Source organism: Cricetulus griseus, chromosome 2, assembly GCF_003668045.3.
Source record: "Cricetulus griseus strain 17A/GY chromosome 2, alternate assembly CriGri-PICRH-1.0, whole genome shotgun sequence".
In the NCBI taxonomy this organism is placed as follows: Eukaryota; Metazoa; Chordata; class Mammalia; order Rodentia; family Cricetidae; genus Cricetulus; species Cricetulus griseus.
In genome coordinates this window covers 206,074,904-206,098,449 of record NC_048595.1, presented here as the reverse complement: position 1 = coordinate 206,098,449, position 23,546 = coordinate 206,074,904, and the positions used below count along the sequence as shown (strand labels likewise).

The following is a 23,546-nucleotide window of genomic DNA, read 5'->3' as shown; positions in this document are numbered from 1 at the left end:
CAGTGAGCACTTACATTTTAACAGGAATTGTCTAGTGACACAAGGAATTGAATCTATTAGTGTACATTTTAGATGCTAAGTAGGACATTTTAGTGTGATACAAACCATGCTATTTCTCTAAATCCACTTTAGGAAGGTTTTATTCTACCAGAGATACTGAGACATATAAACAGTGTAGTAAATTTGCTCCATGCTGGTTAATTGCACTATTTTTTCATGGTTGTGCTTTACACATTAATATTCACTGTGCTCCACAGATGCCCTGGTCCTATCCTAAAAAGTACTTTGCCACTTAAATGAGCTCTGTATTTAGACAAGCATGCCAAGTAATTTAGAAAGAATATTCTATGTGTTGCATTTTATTATGTTTCTATAGAGCTTGTTACAGTCCTTGCCAATTGCTCAGAAGAATATGGATCTTTTGGGTGAGCATATTATGCAGTATTCATGATATGTAATTGAAATTAAGGTCTGAAACACTACAAGAAGGAAAGCATTTTCAGTCTATTCAACTATGAGAATGTCTTTCTTGAAAATAAGATATAAATACAGCCAGAAAGTTGGTTTCATGCATTTCTGTTCTGGGAAAACCAAGTAAATGATATAGCAGTTGGGATAACTATGTCATGACTGATTCTGGTTTATTCAAGTTGTTTTCCTTCTACAGGAAGAGAAGCTTAAAAGAAAGAATTGAATAAGTCCTGAAGGCCAACTTAACTAAATTGTGTCCTGCATTAATATAATGAGCTCAATTCAACATAATGCAACGAGAAAGAAATGGACAACAGGGTTCCTGATAAAAAAGACACAATCAGCTCTTAGAGATGAGAAGGGGAAATGCAAAGTAAGGAAGGGCAATAAAAAAATAATTCTTACCTATTTCTCTGCAGAACTGACTCTGACAGCTTGTATAATGCTTGGAAAATACTTTATGAATACATTGATATTGAATAAAGAGGAAAATCAAGAGGATGAAAAGAGTCAAAAGAAAAGCAAAAAATGACATTTGCATAATATATTTAATTTTTCAATGAAATTTTCTCCATGCCAATAACCAGCCATGAAAAGTTGTCTACTTCAATCAGTGTATTAGTATAAAGAGATCAACTGTGCTTTAACCCTACAAAAAATTAGCATGAAATAAATTGATGTTACACAATCAGCATTTTATTCTATTCTACTTTTCTATCCAATCAGTGCCAAAGCCATTGTTCTGGGATTGATTAGTATGAGTTCTTACCCAGTTTTTCAGCACAGAGACATTGCTGATTCAAAAATGGTTAGTAAATGAAAGCCAATTCATTCTTTAAGTTGTTGAATTTTGTCTTTTAATAAAGTTTACTTCCTCCCTGATGTCCTGTGATATACTAAGCTGTCCTTCCCCCATACCCCATGATTTTTTATATAATTAGCACATCACATATTCTCATTTGTTCTTTATCTTCCCCACTTTTCCAGGAGCACTGGAAAGACAGCCACTCTGTTTGAGCTCAGTATATAACATGTTTAATATTGTACTTTGTTGTTATGGTAGAGGGAGGGAGATAATCACTGATTAATACACAGTTTACACAAATTAAAATATTCGGTATGTGCAGGAAACACAAGTCCTTCAGGGTTCTATCACCTAATATCATCATATCAAGGGAGCTAGCTGAGATTTTTGTGTTCAGCTTTATTAATTAGTCAAATCAGGTGCTTGAGTTCCTGGTGTTTTGTGTCTGTCTTCAAGTAAATAGCAGTAATCATGAATGGAAACAATTCAAAATATATAAAGGTACCAATAAACAGTAATGTGGACTAAAATGCCTAGTCTACAAATAAAAGCTTAACGTGTATATTTGTGTTTTGGCTTTCAGGGAATTCATCTTTTATTTCAGTAAAAGAAAAAACACTGCAACTTGCCTATTATGACTATTTGTAGTAAGTCTTAAATTTTATAACAACTAAAGAACATATATTTACAAACAATCCTAGGTTGTTTTCTTATAATCCTCTAAGGATTTAAAACTTCCCTGAAAACCCATCTTGAAGGAGGACTTCTGAATTCTGGAGTGAATGCCTGGAGATTCACGCATGACGCATGAACCTAATTGATAGAAAGCAGAGCTTGGAGAAGTGGAGACTGTACTTCTCCATTCTTTTCAAATCCTTGAGTGTAGCATCTCGTTGCTTTCCTAACCCACTGACTGGCTTCAAAGGCAAAAAAGTTCCTGTAATTTCTCCTAACTTCTCTTCCTGAACTGAAAGTCCCTGAAGATTTAAACTATGATATTTAGATTTTTCCCGATGTTTTATTTTTTTAATTAGAAACAAGATTGTTTTACAGGTGAATCCTAGTTCCTTATCCCTCCCCTCCTCCCCTACCATCCCTGCCCAACTAAAACCCTACCTATCGAATATCATTTCTGCTCCCCAGGGAGGGTGAGGCCTTCCATACGGGTTGTCAGAGTCTATCATATCCTTTAGGATAGGGCCTAGGCCCACCCTTGTGTGTCTTGGCTCTATATGGAATGGGCTCCCAAAGTCCACACCTATGCTAGGGATAAGTCCTGAACTACTTCAGGAGGTCATGTAGACGTCCAATGTCTCCTCACTAAAACCCATGTTCCTGGGGTCTGGATCAGTCTCATGCTGGTATCCCAGCTATCAGTCTGGGGACCAAGAGGTCCCTGATGTTCAGGTCAGCTGTTTCTGTGGGTTTCACCAGCCTGTTCTGGACCACATTGTTCATCACTTGTCCTTCTCTGCAACTGGATTCCAGTTCAGTTCAGTGACTAGTTGTGGGTGTCTGCTTCTACTTCCACCAGCTGCTGGATGAAGGCTCTAGGATGGCATATAAGTCAGTCATCAATCTCATTATCAGAGGCCTTTAAGGTAACCTCTCCTCTGTTGCTTAGATTGTTGGCTGGTGTCATCTTTGTAGATCTCCAGACATTTCCCTGGTGCCTGATTACTCTGTAAACCTAAAATGTCTCCCTCTATTATAGTGTCTCCATTCTTGTTTTCTTCTATTTTTCCCCTGACTCAACCTTTCTGTTCCCTCATGTCTTCCTCACCCCTCCTCTTCTCCCCTTCTTATTCTTCTAGCTCCCCCCTTTCCATTTCCATGCTCCCAATTTGCTCAGGAGATCTTGTCCCTTTCCTCTTCTCCAGGGGACCATGTATGTCTCTCTTAGGTTCTTCCTTGTTTACTAGCTTCTCTGGAAGTGTGGATTGAAGGCTGGTAATCCTTTACTCTATGTCTAAAATACACATATGAGTGAGTACATACTATGTTTGTCTTTTTGTGATTGGGTTAACCTGGCTCAGAATGGTTTCTTCTAGTTCCATCCATTTTCTGCAAATTTCAAGATTCCATTGTTTTGTTTTGTTTTTTTGCTTGTTTGTTTGTTGTTTGTTTGTTTGTTTGTTTTGCTGAGTAATACTCCATTGTGTAAATATACCACATTTTCTCTATCCATTCTTCAGTTAAAGGACATCTAGGTTGCTTCCAGGTTCTGGCTATTACAGTGCTGCTATGAACATCATTGAACAGATGTCCTTGTTGTATGAATGTGCTTCTTTTGGGTATATGAGTAAGAGTGGAATTGCTGGATCTTGTAGTAGATTGATTGCCATTTTCCTGGGGAGTTGCTATACTGATGTCCAAAGTGGCTGTACAAGTTGGTACTCCCACCAGCAGTGGAGAAGGTTCCCCTTTCTCCACATAAACTATCATCGGTGTTTTTGACTTTAGCCATTCTGACAGGTGTAAGATGGTATCTCAGAGTTGTTTTGATTTGCATTTCCCTGATGGCTAAAGATGTTGACATTTTCTTATGTGTCTTTCAGCCATTTTAGATTCCTCTATTGAGAATTGTCTATTTAGCTCTGTTCCCCACTTTTTAATTGGTTTGGTGTTTTGGAGACTAGCTTCTTGAGGTCCTTGTATATTTTGGAGATCAGCCCTCTGTCAGATATAGGGCTGATGAATATCTTTTCCCAGTCTGTGGGCTGTCATTTTGTCTTGCTGACTGTGTCCTTTGCCTTACAGAAGCTTCTCAATTTCAGGAGGTCCCATTTATCAATTGATCTCAGTGTCTGTGCTACTGGTGTAATGTTCAGGAAGAGGTCTCCCATATCAATTAATTCAAGGGTATTTGCCACTTTGTCTTCTAATAAGTTCATTGTGGCTGGATTTATGTTGAGGTCTTTGATCCATTTGTACTTAAGTTTTGTGCATGGTGATAGACATGGATCTATCTGCAATCTTCTACATGCCAGCATCCAGTTATGCCAGCACCATTTGTTGAAGATGCTTTCTTTATTCCATCCTATAAATTTAGCTTCTTTGTCAAAAATTAAGCATTTATAGGTGTGTGGGTTAGTATCTGGGTTTTCAACTCTATTCCATTGGTCTACCTGTCTATTTTTGTGCCAATACCAAGCTGTTTTCAGGAATATAGCTCTGTAATAGAGCTTGAAGTCAGGGATACCGATGCCTCCAGAAGTTGCTTTATTGTACAGGGTTGTTTTGGCTATCCTGGGTCTTTTGTTTGATATTTAGATTTTTATTTATGTAGGTCAAAAAGATTGTTTTGTAGAGTTGAAATGCAAACTTTGCTCAATAACTAACAAGCAATGGTCATATCTAAAGATCTATATAATATGGCATGTTCATTTATTGACATGAAGGTTCAGACAACAGGATCTTAATGTGGTTGTTACTTCTTAATATCTCTAAAATAGTTATTCCATGAAAAATGAAGATATATTTAGAATTGTGTCAAATGCTTGGATATGTTACCTTTCAACTTCCATCTAACCATATTCTACTCTATTATTACTAATGTGATTCTTTCATGGAGTTTTATAAAACTGAGCCAACTTTAAATGTTCATTGCATAGCTATCTTCTACAAATTTGAGAAATTGAAATCACTGATTACTAACTTTGAATGTGCAACCAGTAGATATGGAGCAGAATTCTTCCTTTGAGAACAACATTGGCAATAACTAATATTCTTAACTTTAGTTTTATAGATTATCTAAAAAATATCAACTTGATAATTTTTGAAAGAAATATTATACTAAGTAGAAAGTAAGTCAAAAAAATCAACAAACTAATTTTTCTCTTATTTCAAAAAACATATCCAGAAATCTGTTAATGTGATGGCAAGTATATCTGGATAAGTACAGAAAGTATTCTTTTCCTTTCTCAGTAATGACATAAGTATCCATGATGGGTGTTATTCTCTTCTAATTTGTAAGATATTCAAGCTATGCTAACATGAATATCCCCTGGAGATGGCATTAAGTCATCAGCCAAAGTATAGCTAAGCACCTGGAACAGACACAAAGCAAATTGTCTGAGCCTTTTGCCTTCTACCATCAGGATAACAATGGAAAATTAACCAATATCCCATTACAGAGACAAGAAATGAGATGATGGCAGAGTCAAATTGAAAGCAATAAACAACAGTTTACTTTCAACACTATCTTGTTTATTTCTAGATAAAAGTATAATTTCATCTGTTAGCACTGAATGTCCAGATAGTCTAATCTTAAGAAATGAATGATCTCACAGTCTATCTGTAAGTCATCACCATACATGTCACATTTATTCCTTGTAAGGGAGACCCTGATAATGGTACATCTATTACCTTATTGCAGCAATTATAGTATACATGAAGGACTTGTATGTGAGGCCAGTTTATGCAATACCAGTACATCCAGAGCGCAAAGATAAAAATAATGAGTGGCAAAGTACACTTGTGAAATCATATATTATATATAATATTAGTGAGTTTTCCAGCAATATGTAAGACTTGGAGCTTTTAGCCAGAGAGTCCCCTTGTCTATAACTGTAAGTGGATAACAGAAAAAAACTAACTGCTTTCCAAAATTAAGATGTTTCAAATATCAACTGAGAGAATAATCCATCCCTGAAGCTGATCACTACTAACTCACTACACAAAGTGATGATTATTTCAGAAGACAAATTCAATTCCTCAGACAATCCATTGGGTTGACAGTATGTCACTTTGCTATACTTATATCTTATTAATTCAGTTAACCTGAGAGGCAGTATTAAGGAACTATTAGACTTTTTAAAGGTAACATATTGGGGGCTGGAAAAATGGCTCTGCAGTTAAGAGCACTTGCTGGCCTTGCAGAGGTCCAGGATTCACTTTCTAGGACCCAAAGAGTTGTTCAGAACCACCCATAATTCTAGGTCCAAGGTTTCTGGTGCCTTCTTTTGACCTCTGTGGGCACCAGATACACATGTAGTACACATGCATATATGCAGGCAAAGCATACACAAAATAAAATAAATAAATATTAAAATATAAAACTAGTGCATTTTGATTATTTTAGCAACATCCACATATTCTGCAGAATTATCAGAAAGGAGTATAAAACTATTATCAAAAAGATAATTCCGTGTTAAATAAAACCTTGAATCAAAATTACCTGATTAAAATAAAAACCTAGGAGATCTTACTTCTGCACAATAACTGTTCACCCTGAGAGAGGAAGCAAGGGAAATGACCGGGAATAGAAAACTCTGAGTGATGGAGAGTAAAGGGCTTTCATCCACCTAGCAAGCCATATGTGAGGGGCCCTGCAGTTCTGTTCCTCACTTGCTGGGAAGTGGAGCTTAGTGCAATCTTACGCTTAACACATTTCTAACCCAAGAATGTGATGGTGGACTCCACTTGAGAATTTCCAACACTTTCTAAAGCAGTTTTCTGAGTGAGCAAAGCAATTTTAAAGGCATCTTTCTTGCTTCCAATAAGGGAGAAATCTTGTTCCTCGCTGCAGAGTTTCTCTACTATTATGCTGGGAAGAAAACTACACTAGGAGAGGTAAGCATGCTGGATTTGGGGCACACATCATACTTGGATTCATTGTGTCTCAGTTTCCTCATCTAGAATCAAGGATGGAAGTGAAATTATGCCTAGATTTAAATGCTTCTCAAATGCACCCCTGAGGAAAGTAACTAATTCTACAATAGGATACCAGAGACAGAAAATGTGATCAAGTGTATACGTAATCACATCAATTAGAGAACTCAGAGCAAAGGTTTTTAATTCACTTTTTTCTAATGGAAAATATCCATTAGTGAATCCAGAAATCAGCATAATGGATTTCAACCATCATTTACCAGAATAACTTGAACAAAGCATAAAATATGAAAGTGCATTATGGGAAGGAAGGACAAATACTCTCTCATTACTCAGAAATTTATACACATATGTGTATATATGCTCAGTGATAGAACAAATTACACTTTTATTCTCTAGCATTATCAACGGTTCTTTAAAAAGCACTTATTTACAGTGTATCTACTTGAGCTAGAAGAGAAAATCAGCTTTTACTTACCAATCGTGGGGTCATGATAGTCTGGGAACTGGTGACTTATAAACTGCATTGTCACTGCTGAAGAAAAAACAAACATAATCAACCCTTACCTATGAATTATTCATCAACACAGATCTATATTTTAATATTTTCTGGTAAGTAGCTCTCTTGTATGAGTGACTACATTAGTTACATGGCATTAGTTAACACATAATAATGACAGTAACAACACATAGTTATGAAAAACAAAAAGGTCTATACTGTATATTTGTAGTAAATATGTTCAAAGCTTAAGTGTATTTCAATCCCTGGTATAAGAAGAGCACAACCTAGTGATGGGGCCTCTCAGTTAGCTCTGATTAGTTGGTAGTTGTCAAGAAGTTTCTGGAATCTTTTTGCCTCTGAGTTTCATGATGCCAGGTGAATCTATGTCTCAGTCACCAGCTGAGTGGTCAGAATCTGGCATCCAATTGAACAACTAATAATAAGTTGGGTATCTGTTATCTCAACTTGGAAGATTTGATGCATATATAGCTGAAATAAAATACCCTCACTCTGTCTCACTAGAAATAAAGGAATACACATCTATTTGCTGAATAGACTAACTGTCTCAATATATGTCTTGGGACAAATCCATTTAATATATTTAAGCTATAATGTTGAAAATATCTTTAGATCCTTTTCCTCTTACATCCTCCATACAAATAATTGAAATATCCAGTTACCCTGAAACACCTTTCCAATATGTCTAGATTCCTCCTGTTATAGCCCTAGCTCGGTCTTATCCTTTAAATTGTTTTCTTTCTGTAAATTCTGACTTATAAGACAAGTCACAATGGTACCATAGCAGTCATTCAGCAGCCTGTCACTGACTACTCAGTTAAAGACCATGGTCTTGAAAATCATATCAGCCTGTAGGATTTTTCATGGCCATCCTATCTCTCAGGCCAAGTGTGTGTCTTGTGCTCAAATCTCCTGAGCCACTTTCCTTGAACAAACCTTTGCTACCTGTTCTAAAATAGTGCCAGTGCCACAACACCCCATCCCACTCTCTGACCAACACTGGACTAGACTTATCTTAACTCTCTTCTCATTTAAACCTCCACTTTTGAACTTCTGCGTTGTATTTTTCAGTAACTCAGTACTAGCAAGAATTGTGTCGATTCTGCTTAGAGAGACTCCCACCATTTACAACTGATGATTATTTGAATATGAAATGTTCTTTCAGGACCATGAAACAACTTGTTTATCCCCAGCTGTTGCCTCTGGCTTGGGAGGCTGTGAAAATGTTGTTAGGTGGAACCTACCTGAAGAAAATGAGTCACTGGAAGTGTGGCTTTGAATGTGGTATTTGTCTCCAATCCTTTCCTAGCCTATGTCTCCTGTCCATCAGGTGAAGAACTGCCTCCACTAGCAAGCTGTCACCACAATGTTCTTCCCAACGCCATGGGGCCACACAAACATAGGATAGGCCGGGCATTGGTGGCTCACGCCTTTAATCCCAGCAGAGGCAGGTGGATTTCTGTGAGTTCGAGGCTAGCCTGGTCTACAGTGTGAGTTCCAGAACAACCTCCAAACCAATACAGAGAAATCCTGTCTCAAAAACCAAAAAATAAAAATAAAAATAAATTAAAAATGTGTTAAACGGGGAGAGGGAGATAGAAGAATGAGAAGGGGAGAAAAAGAGGGGTAATGAGGATGTAAGGTAGCAGGAAGGTTATGTAGGGGGAAGAATAGAGGAGAACAAAATAAGAGATACCATCAGAGAGGGAGCCATTTTAGGTTTAAAGAGAAATCAGGCACTAGGGAAATGTCCAGAGATCTACAAGGATGGCACCAACTAACCATCTAAGCAAAGTAGAGAGGCTACCTTAAATGCCCTCCCCTGATAATGAGATTGATGACTAACTTATATACCATCCTAGAACCTTCATCCAGCAGCTGATGGAAGTAGAAGCAGATACCCACAGCTAAACACTGAACTGAACTGGAATCTAGTTGTAGAGAAGGACGACTGATGAGCAAAGTGGACAAGATCAGGCTGGTGAAACCCACAGAAACAGCTGACCTGAACAAGAGGGAGGTCTTGGCCCCCAAACTGATCACTGGGAAACCAGCATGAAACTGATCCAGACCCTATGAACGTGGATTAGGAGGCCTCAGAAATCTATGAGGCCTCTTGTAAATCAGTACTTATCCCTAGCATAGGAATGGACTTTGGGAGCCCATTCCACATAGAGGGATACTCCCTCGGCCTAGACACACGGGGAGGGCCTAGACCCTATCCCAAAGGATATGACAGACTCTGAAGACCCTCCATGGAAGACCTCATTCTCCCTGGGGAGCAGAAATGGCATGGGACAGGTAGGGTGTTAGTGGGGGGCAGGGGAGTAGGGGAGGGAAAGTGAACTAGTATTGACATGTAAAACAATACTGTTTCTAATTTAAATTTAAAAATGGAGGAAAAATGGGCTAAACAATCTGAAACCAAGAACAAAGTAAATATTTCCTTCTTGAAGTTGTTCTCGCTGGTATTAGTTACCGCTATGCAAAAATAACTACTACAAAATCTCAGGAATTTCTTCCTTCTATGCATCAAGAGAGCTTATCCCCTTGCCTTCTCTCAGCAGAAATCCACTGAATCTGCTTCAGCTGAGTCCATCCCAGTCCTCCACAATGTTCCATCCACTACCTCCATCCTGGCCACTGTCTTTATCTTTTATTTAACTCTCTGTAGTTCTTGCTGTATTTGGCACTTCTCTCAGTTCCACACCTATGTATTTTTCTTCTATTGTAATAGAGCCTTAACAAAATAGGGTTATGCTTTTGTACCTACTTTCCAATTCTGTAAAACGACTAGTAATGTCCAACTTAACATTTTAAATATCACACTATTTGATGCACATATTTAACCTTTTATATCTAAAATCTATCAGTATATGGTATTCATAAAGGCTTCCTGGAATATCAGAAAATATTTATATAATTATGTTAATTAAGTACCATATATTTGGGAAGAGTGTAGAAGCTAAAAATTAGAACACATCTAAATGAAAAATACATCATTATTTTAAAAAACTGATTGATATACTTAAACATTAAACTTAAGAATCCTAGGGTTAATATCAAAAATAATCTGACAGAATCAACTGCTGTAGCTGTTTATAAGAACATAGAGCATATATTTAGATGCTTGGGTGCTTACTTTAATGGAAGCCTGCTGTTTATTGGATAATTGAAAAAACTCTTCAATTATCAAATGTTCTGGCTTGCCACTGAGATAGAAACAAAGAAAATGGAGCCAGTTTTTATTGGCTCCAAAACTTCAAAAATATAATTTTAGCAGACTGATACATAAAAGTTTCTTTAATGTTTCTGAAATGGATATCTAAGGAACTTTTGATCGCCATTTTCTCTTTAGAGAAATTATAAGCAAAACAATCATAAAAAAGAATTCCTAAATATTTATGTTGTTGTTGTTGTTGTTGTTGTTGTGTGTGGTATATATTTATATACATACATATGGTGCATTTCAAATTAGTAATTAAGAGAAACTTTGGGCTTCTTTCAAAAGGAAGGCACAGTTCTGAAACACTACCCTTTTCTGAAATAAGAAAGGTACATTTATGAATGAAATTTTCATTTATGACATAAGTAGACAGTAGACATGTACAGTTTCTATCTAATATTCCCTATTTACCCAGGGATGACCTGCTTATTACAAGTTCATTCCGTGCCCTGATAGAGATTTCTTCTCCTAGGCAGACAACCTCCCTCCATACTTTGACTCTTCTTCCTGTCTACTTACTCACATATGCAGTGTTAATTTTACGGGGACCTGCAGGGCATAGTAGGAACACTTACACTAGAAAATACCAGCATAACTTAGAAATCAGCCTCTTAATCAGAATCCAGGACATTTATGAACATTGCAACTTGAGAGCAGCTGGAATCTCAATTCAAATTTGGGTTTTAGGAATTAGGTTTTGATGCACTTGCCTTACCATAATGTTTGTGAGGAGGAATAAATCCTTTGGAGAGCAATGCTTAGTTATTTTAATCCTGTGCATGAACAAGTTCAATGCATCAAACTGAGAAACATGACCAGTTGTGTTCAATCATGGGAAAACCAAGAAAGTCAGGAGCTTGATGGCTCACAATTTTAATGCCAGCACTCAGAAGTTAGAGGCAGGCAGATTTCTGTGAATTTTAGGCCATGTTGGTCTACAGAGAGAGTCCCAGGACAGCCAGGGTTACACTGAGATACCCTGTCTTGAAAAAACAAAAAAAAAGTAAATAAAGAAAAGATTAAAACATTAAAAACTTAATGTGGCATGTAAATTTTTGAACATTTACCCCAGAGCTCACCATACATGTCTCTTTATTTTTCCTTAAAATACCACAAAACATTTCTAAAAGAGAAATCCAACATTGAGGCCAGGACAGTTTAGAAAGCTACTAAATCAGAACACTCTCAGGATGAACCAGATCTTGCCTCAATAATCAGAACATTTTATGCAACTTAATTATTTGAAATAGTTAAAATTTTCAAAATAAACTTAAACTGGATAATAGATGCATTTGTCATCTTCAAATATTTACTTGCAGTAAGTCATTGTCAGTCTACATTTTATAATTCATATTGTTTTCTTCACTATCAAACACTGTAGGTGGGAGGTCATAGATATTACCCAGGATCAGAATACCAAGGAAAGAAGAGGATGCTAAGAGGTAAGCTCAGGAATTTAAATTTCATAAAATTTCTAACAGTCTTGATCAAAATTCTGCATACAGATTGTGTAAACTGTGGTGTTAGAACATCCAACCTGTGTATCAAATCCAACTATTATATTGTTATATGCACAAAAAGTACACTTGGGAAGCATTAACAGATGGGTAGGGACACATCATTTCTCATTCTTTTTACTATGATATTTAATTTCTTTCCCAGCCACATCTATGATATGACCTAGCCTTCTATGTGAATATCTCCCTCTTAGAAGCAGAGGACTCATTTCACCACTCACCACCCAGCACCTCTTGCCACTGTGAATATAAACTTCCAGGCTGGATTTCAGTATTAGTCAGTTAGGACTGATAATTTCTTTAAAAAGCTATTTTATCTGTAGTTCATGTTATCACTATACTCCTCTCTCCTCCTCTGTTGTTAGTGATTAATGTCATTTCTCTCTGCAGTCTCTGTAATCACAGGTAGGAACTAAAGAACTCTTGAAATTCAGTTGTATTTTTCTGCTTATATATAATTTGGTATTCACAATATGTAAAATCTATGGTTCTGGTTTTTTTTTCTTTCCTGGTATTTCTGCTTGAGTAGAATGTAGAGATACTTTCATATCTGGGAAGACAGCAATATTCTCATATTAATTTTTCATTGACTATTGAGTCAATGTATGTGTATTACAGAATATTTGGTCATACTCTGAACCCCAAGATTGTGCTATTTTCTGGAAAACTCTGTTTCTAGTTGTAGTGTAGTTCAACCCTAGCACACACCTTTAATCCAAAGGACTTCTGCTTGAATATTGTGAACAGGATTAAATAAAGTCGGCCCATAAGTCAAGAATCAGAGCAAGCAACCAGTTGACAGAAAACAAAAAAGGAAAAAACATAGAGAGTAAGAGGGAGTCAGGAGGACAGAGAGAGACACACAGGAAGTAGAAAGTGGGAGACACTGAGTTGGAGTAGTCTTCTTTTTCTCCATTTTTTTATTTGAATTAGAAACAAGATTGTTTTACATGTCAATCCCAGTTCCTCTCCCACCCCTCCTCCCCTGCCCCACCCAACTAACACTCTACCTATCCCATCCCTTTTCTGCTCCACAGGGAGGGTGAGGCCTTCCATAAGGGGTCTTCAGAGTCTGTCATATCCTTTGGTATAGGGCCTAGGCCCACCCCCTTTTGTCTAGGCTGAGGGAGTATCCCTCTATGTGGAATGGGTTCCTAAAGTCCATTCCTATGCTAAGGATAAGTACTGATCTACTACAAAAGGCCCCATAGATTTCCAAGGTCTCCTCACTGACACCCACATTCATGAGGTCTGAATCAGTCCCATGCTGGTTTCCCAAATATCAGTCTGGGAACCAAGAGTTCCCCCTTGTTCAGGTTAGCTGTTTCTGTGGGTTGGAGTAGTCTTTTGTTTGTTTGTTTGTTTGTTTGTTTTGTTTTTTGTTTTTTTCAAGACAGGGTTTCTCTGTGGCTTTGGAGGCTGTCCTGGAACTAGCTCTTGTAGACCAGGCTGGTCTCAAACTCACAGAGATCCTCTGTCTCTAACTCCCGAGTGCTGGGATTAAAGGCGTATGCCACCAATGCCCAGCTGGTTTGGAGTAGTCATACAGAAATCTATTTCTATGATGTCTGCACAAGAGAAAGGTCAGCCAAGTGTTTTCTCTGCCTCTCTGAGCTAACAAATTTTTACCCCAGCATCTGGCTCATGAGTCTTTATTGGAAAAACTGAATGATTAAGATTTCATTAAAATTAACATATGTGAAGAAGCCAACAAACCTCTTGAAGTTAGATCTTTAAACTCAATTCCAAAAAAGAGCAGATAATTTTTCTCATCAAAACTATAGGTCAAATGTAATCTAAATTTAGCATATTAATTTCCTTGTAAAATGGTATTTTCATTAAATTTCTTCAGCTTGACAGCTAAAAATCTATTTGTCTAAGAAGACAAAGAACAAAGATTATCATTCAATTAAAACATCTTTAAATAATTTAGACAAGAAAAATATGTTGTACACTGCAAAATTTTTAAGTAGTTTAGTCTTGTCACATTTAGTGAGTGTCTACTATGAGTTAGAAATTGACCATAGCAAATTAGTATGTTACATCTTCCAAATGTATTGAATATAAGATATATTTTAAAACTTCTGAATTAGAATATTTTGACACATACATGCAGGAATAGGAAGGCTGATAGAAATAGGTGTCTGGGTATAAGTAGACTGTATAAGAATACTAGTTTCCCTCTTATCTAAAGGAGATTTCCTAGTGTAGAAGGCAAATGGCTACACTACAGTTCTTAACTTCTCATCATGTCAGTGTAGGACAGAGGAAGGGAATCCTTCATCAAGTGGTTCTCCCACACCCTCAAGCACAACAAAAATTTTACCACAGAGTGGTATGAGAGTGAAAAGAGAATTCCTGGATTCCTGCATGAGAAGATATTGGAGGAAAGGTTACAAACACGTATTCCTCCATGTGCATTCTGTGCCATAAGTTAGTGATTTGCCAACCTTGTCTGTAATGCAGATGCAGTAAATCTCAAGAGGAAAAAGAAAAATGCCTTATATAAAAAGATAACAGGGAAGTATGCTCACTCACGGGATCCTGGCACAAGCACACCCAGAGACTGCCAAGGCCCCTGTAACAGTCCTGCCTCCATCCACCAGCCCAGGAGAAGAGGACAGACATCAGAGTATTGGAACTGTTTACATCTACCAGAAGGGAACCTTGGAAACATACCCAGCAGGAGAGGAAGAGACTCCAGCTATACCCACCAGAAGAAAGGATGGGAAGATGACAATATAAAAGCATATTCAACAACAGAAAAACCAATATGACACCACTGGAGACTAGGGACCATACACCAGCAAGACCTGAACATCACAATGCAGATGAAGCAGAAGAGAATGATCTTAAAAACATCTTCATGAAAATGATAGAGGGTCTCAAAGAGGATATGAGAAAATCCCTTAAAGAAATGGAAGGAAAAACAAACCAAAAAAATACAAGATATCAACAAATCTTTCAAGGAAACACTTCAAGACCTAAAAACTGAAATAGAGACAATAAAGAAAGCACAATCTGAGGGAATGCTGGAAATAGAAAAGCTACATAAACGATACTACAGATGCAAGCATAACCAACAGAATACAAGAGATGGAAGAGAGAATCACAGGAGTTGAAGACACGCTAGCAGAAATAGACTCATCAACCAAAGAAAATTGGAAGCCCAGCAAATCCCCAACACAAAATATCCAGGAAATATGGAATACTGTGACAAGACCAAAGCTAAGAATAATAGGTATAGAAGAAGGTGAAGAAATCCAACTCAAAGGTACAGAAAACATATTCAAAAAATCATAGAAGAAAACTTTCCCAACCGAAGAAAGAGATTTCAATGAAAGAATAAGAAGCCTACAGAACACCAAATAGACTGGACCAGAAAAAAAGGTTTCCTCACCACATAATAATCAAAAAACCAAACATACAGAATAAAGAGAAAATATTAAGAGGAGCAAAGGAAAAAGGTCATGTAACATATAAAGACAAACCTATCAGAATTACACCTGACTTTCCCATGGAAACTCTGAAAGCCAGAAGGTCCTGGATAGATATTCTACCTACACTAAGAGACCATGGATGCCATTCCAGACTACTACTATATCCAACAAAGCTTTCAATCAATATAAATGGAGAAAACAAGATATTCCACAACAAACCAGATTCAAACAATCCAGCCCTACAGAAAGTTCTGGAAGGAAAACTGCAACCAAAGGAAGTTAACTACAACCAGAAAAATATAGGCGATAGATAATCCCACTTTACCAACAGCCAAAAGAAAAAAGGGATGGAAACCCACACATAATTTCACCACCACCACAAAATCCAAAACAAACAAGAATGAAAAATCAATGGTCATTAATATCCCTCAATATTAATGGTCTTACCTCACCCATAAAAAGACACAGGATGGATAAGAAGACATAATCCATCCTTTTGCTGCATACAAGAAATACACTTCAACTTCAAAGACAGACGGAAGAATTAAAGGTAGGGAAAAGATTTTCCAATCAAATGTACTCAAGAAACAAATGGGGATAGCAATCCTAATATCCAACAAATTGGACTTTAAACTAAAATCAAGCAAAAGAGATGAAGGAGGTCACTTCCTACTCATCACAGGAGAAATCCATCAAGAGGAAGTCTCACTTCTGAACATGTATGCCCCAAATACAAAGGCATCCACGTTCGTAAAAGAAACATTACTAAAACTCAAATCACACATAAAACAGCACACACTTATAGTGGGAGACTTGAACATCCTACTCTCACCACTGGACAGGAACACCAGACAGAAATTTCACAAAGAAAAAAAGGAACTAATAGAAGTTATGGCCCAATTAGGCTTAACAGACATTCTATCCGAACACAAAACAATATACCTTCTTCTCAGCACCACATGGAACCTTTTCTAAAAACTACCACATACTTGGCAACACAGCAAACCTCAAAAGGCACAAAAAAATTAAAATAAAACCCTGTATCTTATCAGACCACTGTGCTTTAAAGTTAGAATTCAACAACAACAGAAATTGCAGAAAACCTACAAACTCATGGAAATCAAGTAATGCCCAGTTGCACAATTCCTGAGTCGGGGAAGAAATAAAAAAAATTAAAGATTTCCTAGAATTCAATGAGAATTTGTACACAACATACCCAAACTTATGGGACACCTTGAAAGCAGTGCTAAGAGGAAAGTTCATAGCATAAAGTGTCCACATGAAGAACCTGGAGAATAGTCACACTAGGGAATTAACAGCACAACTGAAAGCTCTAGAACTCAAAGAAGCCAATGCACCCCGGAGGAGTAGATGCCAGAAAGTAATCAAATTGAGGGCTGAAATCAATTAACTAGGAGAACAATACAAAGGATCAATGAAACAAAGAGTTGGTTCTTTGAGAAAATCAACAAGATGGGCAAACCTTTATCCAAACTTAGCAAATGGCAGAGAGTGAACATACAAATTAATAAAATCAGGAATGAAAAGGGGAACATAACAACAGACACAGAGGAAATCCAAAGAATCATCAGGTCATACTTTGAAAACCTGTATTCCTCAAAGTTGGAAAGGCTAAAGGAAATGGACAATTTTCAGGACAGATTTCACTTACCAAAATTAAATCAAGAACAGATAAGCAATTTAAATAGACTTGTAACCCCTATTGAATTAGAAGCAGTCATCAAAAATCTCCCAACCAAAAAAGCCCAGAACCAGATGGCTTCAGTGCAGAATTCTACTAGAAATTCAAGGAACAGCTAATAGCAATTCTCCTCAAAGTATTCCACACAATAGAAGCAGAAGGGTCATTGCCAAACTCTTTTTATGAAGCTTCAATAACCTTGATACCCAAGCCACACAAAGACACAACTAAAAAAGAGAACTACAGACCAATATCCTTCATGAACATCAATGCAAAAAATTCTCAATAAAATACTGGCAAATCGAATCCAAGAACACATCAGAGAAATCATCCACCATGATCAAGAAGGATTCATCCCAGGGATGCAAGTATGTTTCAACATAGGAAGATCCATCAATGTAATCCATCATATAAACAGACTGAGGGGAAAAAAAGCCACATGATCATCTCACAAGATGCTGAAAAAACCTTTGACAAAATCAAACCCCTTCATGATGAAGGTCTTGGAGAGATCAGGAATAACAGGAACATACCTAAACATCATAAAAAGCAATATACAGCAAACCTGCAACCAACATGAAATTAAATGGAGAGAAACTCAATGCAATTCCTCTAAAATTGGGGACAAAACAAGGCTGTCCACTCTCCATTTCTCCTCAATACTGTACTTGAAGTTCTAGCTAGAGCAATCAGACAACAAAAGGAGATGAAGGGGATACAAATCATAAAGGAAGAAGTCAAACTTTCACTATTTGCAAATGATATGATAGTCTACATAAGTGACCTGAAAAACTCTACCAGGGAACTCCTACAGCTGATGAACACCTTCTGGAAAGTGGCAGGATACAAGACAAAAAAAACTGTAGCCCTACTATACACAGATGATACATTCATGGAGAAAGAAATCAGAGAAACATCACCCTTTACAATTGCCACAAGCAACATAAAATACCTTGTGAAAAAGTGAAAGAACTGTACTGTAAGAATTTTGACTTTCTAAAGAAAGAAATTTAAGAAGATACCCAAAAACGGAAGGATCTCCCATATTCTTGGATAGGTAGGATCAACATAGTAAAAATGGCAATCTTGCCAAAAGCAATCTACAGATGCAATGCACTCCCCATCTAAATCCCAACACAATTCTTCACAGACCTTGAAAGAGCAACTCTCAACTTTATGTGGAAAAACAAAAAACCCAGGATAGCCAAAACAACCCTGTACATTAAAGGAACTTCAGGAGGCATCACCATGCCTGACTTCAAGCTCTATTACTGAGCTATAGTCCTGAAAACAGCTTGGTATTGGCACAAAAATAGACAGTTAGACCAATGGAATGGAGTTGAAAACCTCGATATTAACCCACACACCTACAAACATTTAATTTTTGACAAAGAAGCTAAATTTATAGGATGGAATAAAGAAAGCATCTTCAACAAATGGTGCTGGCATAACTGGATGCTGGCATGTAGAAGATTGCAGATAGATCCATGTCTATCACCATGCACAAAACTTAAGTACAAATGGATCAAAGACCTCAACATAAATCCAGCCACACTGAACTTATTAGAGGACAAAGCGGCAAATACCCTTGAATTAATTGGTATGGGAGACCTCTTCCTGAACATTACACCAATAGCACAGACACTGAGATCAATTGATAAATGGGATCTTCTGAAACTGAGAAGCTTCTATAAGGCAAAGGACACAGTCAGCAAGACAAAATGACAGCCCACAGACTGGGAAAAGATATTCACCAGCCCCACATCTGACAGAGGGCTGATCTCCAAAATATACAAAGACCTCAAGAAGCTATTCCCCAAAACACCAAACAATCCAATTAAAAAGTGGGGAACAGAACTAAATAGACAATTCTCAATAGAGGAATCTAAAATGGCTGAAAGACACATAAGAAAGAGTTCAACATCCTTAGCCATCAGGGAAATGCAAATCAAAACAACTCTGAGATACCATCTTACACCTGTCAGAATGGCTAAAGTCAAAAACACCGATGATAGTTCATGCTGGAGAGGATGTGGAGAAGGGGGAACATTCCTCCACTGCTGGTGGGAGTGCCAACTTGTACAGACACTTTGGAAATCAGTATGGTGACGCCTCTGGAAAATGGGAATCTATCTACCACAAGATCCAGCAATTCCACTCTTACTCATATACCCAAAAGAAGCACATTCATACAACAAGGACATCTGTTCAACGATGTTCATAGCAGCACTATTTGTAACAGCCAGAACCTGGAAGCAACCTAGATGCCCTTCAATTGAATAATGGATAGAGAAAATGTGGTACATTTACAAAATGGAGTACTACACAGCAGAAAAAACAATGGAATCTTGAAATTTCAGGAAATTGGATGGAACTAGAAGAAACCATTCTGAGCAAGGTAACCCAATCACAAAAAGACAAATGTGGTATGTACTCACTCCTATGTGTATTTTAGACATAGAGTAAAGGATTACCAGCCTACAATCAACACTGCCAGAGAAGCTAGCAAACAAGGAGTACCCTAAGAGAGACATACATGGTCCCCTGGAGAAGGGGAAAGGGACAAGATCTCCTGAGCAAATTGGGAGAAGGGAGGTGGGGGAGGGAGCTAAGAAAATGAGAAGGTGATAAGAGGAGGGGTGAGGAGGACATGATCGAGCAGAAAGGATTGAGGGAGGGGAAGAATAGAAGAAAACAAGAAAGGAGATACCATAATAGAGGGAGACATTTTAGGTTTACAGAGAAATTAGGCACTAGGGAAATGTCTGGAGATCTACAAAGATGACACCAGCTAACAAACTAAGCAACAGAGGAGAGGTTACCTTAAAGGCCTCTGATAATGAGATTGATGACTTATATGCCATCCTGTAGCCTTCATCCAGCAGCTGGTGGAAGTAGAAGCAGACACCCACAACTAGTCACTGAACTGAAGTGGAATCCAGTTGCAGAGAAGGACAAGTGATGAGCAAAGTGGTCCAGAACAGGCTGGTGAAACACACAGAAACAGCTGACCTGAACATCGGGGAGCTCTTGGTCCCCAGACTAATAGCTGGGATACCAGCATGGTACTGACCCAGACCTCAGGAACGTGGGTTTCAGTGAGGAGACCTTGGATGTCTACAGGACCTCCTATAGAAGTTCAGTACTTATCCCTAGCATAGGTGTGGACTTTGGGAGCCCATTCCACATAAAGGGATACTTCCTCAGCCAAGACACACAAGGGTGGGCCTAGGCCATATCCCAATGGATATGATAGACTCTGATGACCCCCTGTGGAAGGCCTCACCCTCCCTGGGGAGCTGAAATGATATGCAATAGGTAGGGTTTTACCTGGGGGGGGGTGGCAGGGGAGGAGGAGAGGGAGAGGGAACTGGGATTGACATGCAAAACAATCTTGTTTCTAATTCAAATAAAAAAATAAAAATTAAAAAAAGATAACAGGCTAAAACACAGCAATCAAAGAAAATGTGAAATTTAGATATTTAAAAAAATGGAATGTCACCCTCTTCCTCCACCAAAGAGCAACAGTCCTTTAACTAACCCCATCTTGGTCTTCACATTGTCTGATATCCTGTGTGTTTCCACAAGGGATCCCTTAGAGCTCTGTATACACAGATGTCTTTCCCAGGTTGCTGAATACCTCAAGGAACCATTATAAGAGATTACACTTGTTTGCATTTCTGTAGATGAAAGCAAACTATATACTGATTGTTTTAGAAGTAATTATTTACATGAGGTATATACGACGTGATGAGTGAAATGTTCTTGTTTAGGTGAATTGAGCAACCATCAAGAAAATTAAGGAACAACAGCAACAGGAGACAAGTTCTGCTTCAGGGTGTGATCAGTCATGCTGCTGTGACAAGTTGTATTGATTGATTTATGCACAGCATTATATATGTGGAGATGAAATTTGATGAGAAGAGTTGAGTCATTGACTGTAAGCTTAATACAAACAAATGGAAGTGAAAAGAACTTTTCTTTTTACTAAGGCACTATCTTTTGATTTCTAAGATTACTACAAGTACTTTTTAATACCTGCATAGGGAGCTAGGATAGGCCACCTCTGTAGATTTGAGAATTTATGAAAAGCCAAGCTACATACAGCATGAGAAAATACTCATAGACTTCATAGAAATACATTTTTGCTTTATTAGTGGTTGCTTAAGTAACATATTTTGTGTAACTGTGCACAATGAATAATGACCCCATACAGCTTAAACTTCCATACAATAACAGTAATAAGAGATTTAAAACAATAAAAGTAAACTTATTTTATTTGATCTCTCCTTCCTATAAATGTCTTAATTTAAATTTTCATTTTATTATTTAGGAATTTCCATAATTTACTATTCAATTTTCTACTTAACTTTAAGTCAACTGTTCTTCTTTTGCATAATGCAGTATTAAACCATCAAATTTTGGTTTCTGAGAAATCTGACAATATCATATATTATAGTGCTAGCAATGTATGGCCAGAGGCAGACTGTCAGTTGTAAAAAGGAAAAATCATAGAAAGAAAAGAGTTATTTTCTACAAAGTAAAACGGGAAGCAACTGAAAGGCTTCATAAAAGCAGACAATTGGTCACCAATCTGCCTGACCACACCCACCCTTCAGATGGAATCTGGTTACTTATGGGAAGCACTAGACAGAAGCACTCTGGATAACGATATAATCTAATATCGGAGGCAGAGGACACTCAGTCCCCACTGTCCCTCTGGGAACTGAAGGCCTGTGATTGGAAATATGAAAAACTAAGAGACTGATCACCAGGGGTTAGTCATATTTCTCTCATTAAGGGGTATGTTAGGACTTGGAAAAATGACTTAAACTTGCCATTTTTATTTTACTGTGACTGGAGGAAAGACAAATTAAAGCAGGCCCTAGATTATACATCTTGCTGTGCTTCCTTCTCCACTGCTGCACTGTCTTGTCATTGCCACCGCTGGTACTGCCAGCACCATGGTCAGCATCATCTCTTCTTCATCTACATGAGTTATAATTCTGTGACCTTTTACTTCAGTCTCCATCATGCTATTCTTTTCTATCTCTACGGCTCTTCTGGGATTCTATAACACTCCAATCACCCTCCCTCCCAAGGAGACGCCTTAGTTATTGCTATTCTCTAAGCCTAGACTGCTCTTCCTTCAAGCATCTGTGGGGCTGAGTCTCATACATTTCCATATGATTACTCACATATGGACTCTTTGGTAAATATTCCATCATCTCTAAATTTAAATCAAAACTCATTCCTTCTCACTGGAACTCCTATGTCCCTTTGTTGACATTAATTAAGTCACTAAGTTTAATCCTAAATAATAACCACATAATAAATGATAATTAAGTACTTAGGACATATTAATGAGTGACATAGGCTAAAAGAATTTGGGCAGATGGACAGTGAAACACTGATAAGTGCATATAACCTTGCATACATATTAATGTTTGCATGGTGACAATGCAATGGAAAAATAAAATTATCATTGGATAATTATCAGATTATCTAAATATAGTAAAAGAAATTCCATGGCAAGAATTTAATGGATTTACAATTTAAACACCACTGGAAATGTAATATTTCCAACTATTGGAGATTATATTCACGTAGTTCCTAAGAAAGACAATTGTGAGCATTTAATTGCTGTTTTTACTTTTCAGAACAATACTCTATGGCTTGGCACCAGCTTCTGTTTTATTTAGAGTTTCTACTGATACAATAAAACACTTGGAATTAAAGCAACTTGTGCATGGTGACAGGAGAGTTATTTCATCTTATGGTTCTACATCATAGTTCCTCACTGAGAAAAGTGAAGCCAGGACAGGAACCTAGAGGCAGAAACTGATGCAGAGGCTATGAAGGGGGAATGCTTACTGGCTTGCTCCACGTGGCTTGTTCAGCCTGCTTCTAGCACCCAAGACTACCAGTCCAGTGTTGGCCCAGCCCACAGTGAACTGAGCCTTCCCATATGAATCAATGAAAAAAATGCATGAAAGGTTTCCCCACAGTCCAATCTGAAGGGGTCATTTTCTCAATTGAAGATCCCTCTTTCCAAATGATTCTGGATTGTGTCAAGTTGGTATAAAACTAGACAGTGTAGCAAGCACATTAAAAATTAGGATACACCTTTTTTAAATATCATTGCTTAAAAATAACTTGGGATTGTAGTCTTTAAAATAATTTGTTTGTGATGAAACATTTGCATATCAGTTTAAAAGCATGAAAGTTGGACTTGAAATTTCCATATTTCAA

The 23,546-nt window shown here is 37.5% G+C and overlaps 1 protein-coding gene across 1 annotated transcript in view; it reads right to left on the bottom strand.

Annotated features, from left to right (window-relative positions):
- Positions 1–23,546, bottom strand: part of Rit2 (Ras like without CAAX 2) — a 350,814-nt gene that overhangs the window by 262,397 nt on the left and 64,871 nt on the right. Inside the window, exon 2 of the mRNA XM_027400646.2 lies at positions 7,368–7,424. Coding sequence (XP_027256447.1) covers positions 7,368–7,424 — 57 coding nt within the window. The remainder of the gene's footprint in view (positions 1–7,367; positions 7,425–23,546) is intronic.